This window comes from Lathamus discolor, chromosome 5, assembly GCF_037157495.1.
Source record: "Lathamus discolor isolate bLatDis1 chromosome 5, bLatDis1.hap1, whole genome shotgun sequence".
Classification (NCBI taxonomy): domain Eukaryota; kingdom Metazoa; phylum Chordata; class Aves; order Psittaciformes; family Psittacidae; genus Lathamus; species Lathamus discolor.
In genome coordinates this window covers 38,424,671-38,431,201 of record NC_088888.1, presented here as the reverse complement: position 1 = coordinate 38,431,201, position 6,531 = coordinate 38,424,671, and the positions used below count along the sequence as shown (strand labels likewise).

The window sequence follows — 6,531 nt, the reverse complement described above, 5'->3', positions numbered from 1 at the left end:
AACAAACACAATCTTGTTAATAAATACGAACTGTATTGTTTTATCACCCATAGCCATGCTGCAGTGTGCTTTGGGCATGCTATTAATGAACTAAGAATCTGTATTATAAAAAATGGTTTGTAACACTGCTACTCTTTCTTTGCTAAAAAGACAGAAGCAATAAATCAGACTCATCTTACATAAGCCTTTTATGTTTAATGTAAGCAACCCCCTGAAATGCAATTGAAACTCTCATAACCAAATACTGAGTTCTGCGTGTTTCAAAGGGAAAAAACACAATAAACACTAAAAGGAATGCAATAGGCCAAGGCATTTTTACTATTATGAGAACTACACGTTCTTTACGTTTTGTCAACGCACATCTTTCAAGAAAAACAGACTACTACAGTTTGACAATACCAATGAAACTGTACACCTGTCAACATGACACGGCTGCACCTTTTTAGTTTTGGAAGCATTGCTCATTGCGATTTACCTAATACGTAGAGGTTCTCCAAATACCGTGTAGTATGTACGAAAATATTTTATTTTTTTTTTTTTACAGATCAGACAATAGCTAGACTTCATAATTAGTCCCATTAAAAATAGCTGTTTTCAACGAATTAAACCGAACAATGAAGTTATTTTTACCTAGCTTTACAACACGAGCTCTACCAAGGTAACGAAAATCTCAATAGAAGCTTTCTGACGACCTCCTAAGTAATAAAAATCAAGTAAGAACACCGAGTAGCTGCATGGCGAAGGAGAAATACGTACAAGCAACCGCGTCGCTCTGTTTTGCTTCCGCGACTACAGTGGATGGAGCGCGTTAACTTTGGTTCTGGCTGCCGGATGCTGCTGCTCCCATCACGTCTCCCATCCAAACCCGTCAAACAAATCACGGCTGACCCCCAAACACGGCGCTGCCCTATAAGCAGAGAGGGAGCCTAACTGCCTGCTGACGAGGCTCGGGCAGGAAGGCAGCGCGGCGACCGGCACCCGGGTCTGACACTGGCTGCCCGACTCGGGCACTGGGGACCACCGTCGTTGCTCCGGGGTCGGCCGGACGGCTCGGCAGCCACCACCGCCTGCGGTTCTCCTCCACCCCCGGCGGCGGCCAACCCCCAGCCCACTCTATGCCCCTCTGTATCAAAGGCTGTCATTAAGCCGCTCCGGCAGCACACGGGTTCGGCCCGACAAGAGAGCGGAGAAACGAACAGCTACCTCCGCTTCCCCTCACCCCGGCCCGCACACACCTACCCAATCCCCCCCACCCCGCTACCCCGCTACTGACTGCGAACCGCTCCTGGCACGGCACAGCACCGCCCAGCACCGCCCCGCCCGCTGGCGCATGCGCACCGGCGCCAGGACAGCCAAACCCCGTCTGCCGCGCGAGACCGCGGCCCCCGTTGTAAACAGCAGGCGCACCCGCGCGCGCGCGTCCTCCCGCCTCGGCGCGGCTGTCCCCGCCCCGTCGGGGGAAGCCCACGTGACCCGGCCCGCCCGCCCCCCGAGCGCGCGGTGGGTGAAGCAGCCCCACTTTGTTGAGGAGAGTTCCGTGCGCGCGCCCGGCGTCCGCGCGGCGGGGTGTGGGGGCGCGCGGGAGCCGCACACGACGCTGCGCGCCTGCGCAGCCTGTCTGCGCGCAGAACCTCGGAACGGGAGTGGTCGGCGGGGAGGGGGGGGAACCGCGGAGGAAGGCGGGGGAGAAGAGATAAAGGCCCCTTGGGGCGCACCGCGGCCCCCCCCCCGCCGCCTTGCAGCGCCAGGCTCCCGGAGCGCAGAGGGAGGGCCCGCTGGCTCCGCCAAGCGGCGCTGCCGCCGCCACCGAGTAACGCTTGCCCCGCCCCGGGCCCGCCCCCGGCACGTCCCCGCCCCTCCTGCCGCCGCCGCCGCCGCTGCTGCTGGCAGCGCAGCCTGAACTGAAGCGAACTCCGGAGCGAACTGAGGAGAAGTGAGGAGGCGGCGGCGGGGCTGAGACTCACCAGCCACAGGCGGCGGCGGGAGGGCGGGCGGGCGCGAGGCGGAGCGGAGGACACGCCAGGCGCAGCGCGGCGGCAACAACAGCGGCGGCGGCGGCAACAGCGGAGAGACACCGGCGGCGGCTCCTCGGAAGCGGCAGCAGCGCCCGCCCGCCCCACTCGTCCCTTCCCTCCCCCGCCGCGGAGACAGGGGGCAGCGCGGAGAGGAGAAGCCGGGCTCGGCGTGTGTGTGCGCGGGAGGAGGAGGAGGGGGGACACAGCGAGGACTGCGCCGGCCGAGGGCGCACGGAGCAGCGAAGCGGCGGCGGCAGCACCGAGAGGCGGCGGCGGGTCCTTGTGCCCGGCGAGGAGGGCGCAGCCCGCACGGGGGTTTCTATCGAGTTTCCTCTTTTTTTCGTTCCCTGGGACTCGGCGTCGGGGCTGCGTTTGTCTCCGGATTTGAATCCTCCTCCTCCTCCTTCCTCGGGGAAGCTCCCCTCCCCGCCCCCTCCCCTCCCCCACCGCCTCCCCGCCCGCCCGGATCCAGCCGGGCGCCCCGTGCCGCGGTCGCGTTGCTCGGCGGAGCTGCTGCGGGCGCTCGCCGTCTCTGCGCGGGCTTGGAATATGGTTGGGGAAATGGAAACCAAGGAGAAGCCGAAGCCGAGCCCCGATTACCTGATGCAGCTGATGAACGACAAGAAGCTGATGAGCAGCCTCCCCAACTTCTGCGGGATCTTCAACCACCTCGAGAGGCTGCTGGACGAAGGTAAGAGCGCTCGCCTGGCCGTCCCCTCCCCCGCTCCGCCGCCCGGCCCTGCCTCCCCCCCGCCCCGGGCCTCTGCGCCGCTCCCGGGATCCCGCTCTGCACCCGGCCCCGGCCGGGCGGCTGGGGGGAGCCCGGGGCCTGTTTCGCTCTCCCCGCTGTTCTCCGCACGCTCTTGCCCCCCCTCCCGGGTTGGGGAGCTTAAAACAAAGGGGAAGTGTGGGTTCTCCCCGCCCTGGCCGCTGCCGTGTGGTGCCGGGGGACTCGCTGAACGGGTCGGAGGGGAAGAGGCAGCCCTGGCCGCACGGCTCCCCGCGATCCCGGGGTGTGGGGCGGGTGCTCCCCCTTGTTTTTTCTTTTCTTTCCTTCCCTGCTCCGCACCCTTTCCTAAAACCGGGGGAAGGGTAACTACCGAGCGGAGGGGAGGGAGCGAGGAGAGGAGCTCAGGAATGCGCTCTGGGGGAAGGCAGGGAGGAGGGGAAAGGCTGGCTGGCGGGTAGCGGGGTCCTGCGCGGCGCCCCTCGGGGAGCGGCCCGCGGCCCGGCCGGAGGGCCCCGGGCGGGGGGAAGGGGGGGGGGGGCGGGGGGCGGGAGGGAGTTTGGTTTCGAGATTTGGCTGTTCTGGAAACTGCTTGAACTTGAATGACTAAGACGGAGGGGGCTGAGCTCTTTCTTCAACTCCAGCTTTACCCCACCCCAAAGTGGCCACAAACTAATTATAATTTCCCTATATTGCAAGGGAAGCGAGCAAATCCGTCTCTCAGCTATCCTTACCTTTTAAAGAAACTAACTTGAAAGACTCCTACGTGTGACTTTAGTGAAGGGGAAAAAAAAAAAAAAAACAGAGAAATTACGAAATTGCCTCATCTGCTCCTGCCGAACGTCCGCTGCCGCCCCCAGCCCCGCTCCCGGCGAGGGGCCGTTCCGGTGGGCTGACACCGCCCCCAACCCTTCTTTTTCCCTAAAGAGCTCCCATTAAGTTGTAGTTTGACAAGTAAAAAATTGCAGTTTAGAAAGGAAAAAAAAAAAAAAGTATGTGCTGGGAACTTTGTCCCATATGTCTTCTCACGACAGTGTTAGAGTTAAAAATCTGTGATAAAATCAAGCGATACACTTGTTCTCAGTAATGTAAAATCTGCTTTATGCTTGGGTTCGCAGGTTTGTTTTTAAAAGCATTTCATTTCTTACCACCTTAAAGAGAGTTAGAGACACCTGTTTGTTTAATCGTATTAGTAGCTTTGTAGAATATGGTAAAGCTGTAAATTATTTACACAGCTCTAACTTGTTTGGAATCTTAGCATGAAATACTGAATTCTGAGATTTCACGTTAGGATTCTTGTTTGGACGTATTCTTTCTCGGTAAAAGAAGTTTGGGAAGTTGTTGACCTCGGAAGATGAAAGAGCTGGTTTTATTTGGTAGAACAACTCCCCGCCCTTTCCCAACACTGTAAAAGTGAGATAGTGACTGTAGTACAACAGAAAATAGCGTATCGAGAAAATGCTGCCTTCAGAAATAAATTATAGAGGAGTAAAAAAAGCCTGCTGAAGAATACTGAAAGATGGACTGTGGGAAGAGACATAATGGGAGATTCTATTTTTATAATCAAGACTTGTGGTGAAATTTGAAATTGTATTGGAGCAAGTACGGATGTGAAAAGTAACACTAATGTTCTTGGTCACCACAGCAAGCACCCTCTTCAGGATAGTTAGATTTACAATAAATATTACGAAGAAACTTGACTGAGAAGACTCTTTTTAGCATGTTATGAGCCTTCCAGAGGCTTAATGTTGGATTCTTAAATTCCTGAATCTCTTCAACTTACTGTATTTGGCCAGAGGAGGCCTGAAACTTTTTTTTTTTTTGGTGTGCGTATGTGTTGGAGAACAAAAGAAAGCAAAAATATTTCGCCATATGAAAAGGACACTGAAAAAAGAATGTCTGAAATCCCTACAGCATTTGATGTACTTTAAAATACTGAAAGCTCTGGAAGTACGTTTTGTGAAGTATTGAAGTTCCAAAATGGAGGCTGTTGAGACTTGCTGGAAAAGTTTAAGGATTGTGTTGGAGCTATTCTTTGCGCTCTTTAAAAGAAAGATAAAATACATTCTGTGTTGCTGATAGTCTCAGGAAGAAGTCTGCTATCCCTTTAAGCTTTTCTGCTTTTCCTGTTTACGTTGGCAATTGGGTGGAAGTATTGTGGAGGCAGAAAACTTTTTGGAATGTTGAAAAAAATGTTTCATGCAAATCTAGTAAATTGCTTCAAGACTTCAGAATTTGAACACTAAGGGGCGCCAGTTATTTTTTTTTCTGAGGCGTGAGGCGGGCCTCTGAACACCATTACTGACTTAAGTAGTGAAATTAACAGATTTAATAGCAGATACCAAAGAATGACAAAATACTTGTGGATTTGTGCAAGGATTTGTATTTGCATGGACTTACATATGCTGTATGCTTACAAGCAGTATTACATAGGTGGAATAGTCAATAGCAATGAACTTTTGAGAAATTGGAACAACTGTTGTTCCGTAAAAGACTTATCCTGGTTATTAAAGGGGCATCGTGTTAAATACCTTCAACTGTATGCTATGCTGACATCCTCTGAGGGGTTCAGCAATAGCAACCTGTAGGTTTGCTGGAGAGGTCTGCAAGATTTGGAATGCTTTAAAGTATAGTATTTAATAGTTTCAGCAGTTGTCTCATGGCACCTTTGAGAATACCACATATTAGGGGCATGTGTGTGTATATATAGGTTTATATAATCTAAAAATAGAGTGTTCCTATGTAGTCTTTGCTGCCTTCCTTTCCCCCTCCCCTTAGAATTTGGTTTGCTGTTTCTAGTTTATTTTGTGCTTTAGGTATGTGTCTGGGGTTTTTTTTTCAGTTACTGTACAACCATCTTCCTGAAGATTTTGTTTATGCTTGAAAAGACTAATTACAATCAGCCTTTGGCTTTCGTTTTGTGCTGATTGAACTGAAGAAATAAAGTCACAACCCTGAGAATTCAGACAAAACGTGGGATTGCTTTCCCTGCTGGAATGCTAGGCCTTTTTTATTTTTACATGACAATATTTAAACAAAACACAGGTGGGCTTGTGTTGTGATTACTTCTTGTAATTGTATGCACCAAGAGACGGAAATGGACCTGTTGGTCTAGATGAACAGTACAACTAATCTGGTTAGGTTTCAGAATGTGAGTCTACTTCTTTATTCTGTTTCTGTTCTGTCTGTATTACCCAAACGCATTTTCCTTTCTGAACTGTATCTTAGTGTTTGGTCATTGAAAATTTTACTGCTTCTGTCTTACGGCATTTGGTTTTGAAGATCAGCTTAAATGTGAGAGGTATATGGAAGAAACTTAAAAACCAAAAAACCCCCCAAAAAACACTCCTACTTTATAATAAAATATGAAAGTCATAGTTTTGTTTAGGTTATAAATATTTCTGCATATGTGTGCTTTCAACTTCTTATGTGTAAATAAGGCTTTTGTGGATTAACAAGGATGTTTAAAGTGCACATCATAATAACTAGGAAGCTGGATTGTTTTTATCAGACTAGTGCAAACCTGTGGGAAGAGAGGGCTCTTCCTGAATGTGGAATAGGCTGTATTTCCTGTAATTGTTTGCACCATCGAATGTGACCTGATTTTTTTACACTTCGGCTTCTCAAGATACTAACTTTTGTGGTTCTAATCTAGATTGTTTTTTTTTTTTTTAAACTTGTATCTTTTAATGATCCTTTTTGTGGGATGTGAATAAAGTTGTACCTTTTTTCTTGCGTTAATTTTTTTAAATAAATTGGCTGTTTCAAACTCTGCAGTTGTACTCTGGC

The 6,531-nt window shown here is 50.7% G+C and overlaps 1 protein-coding gene across 8 annotated transcripts in view; it reads left to right on the top strand.

Moving 5' to 3' along the window:
* Positions 1-1,943: 1,943 nt before the first annotated feature.
* The window catches only part of QKI (QKI, KH domain containing RNA binding), a 157,981-nt gene continuing 153,393 nt past the window's right edge, over positions 1,944-6,531 (top strand). For 6 of the 8 annotated variants that reach the window (XM_065680436.1, XM_065680435.1, XM_065680434.1 and 3 more), the window contains exon 1: positions 1,944-2,706. In XM_065680436.1, coding sequence (XP_065536508.1) covers positions 2,565-2,706 — 142 coding nt within the window. In that variant the 5' untranslated portion in view covers positions 1,944-2,564. The remainder of the gene's footprint in view (positions 2,707-6,531) is intronic. The other 2 variants (XM_065680439.1, XM_065680437.1) reach the window with 1 other exon arrangement.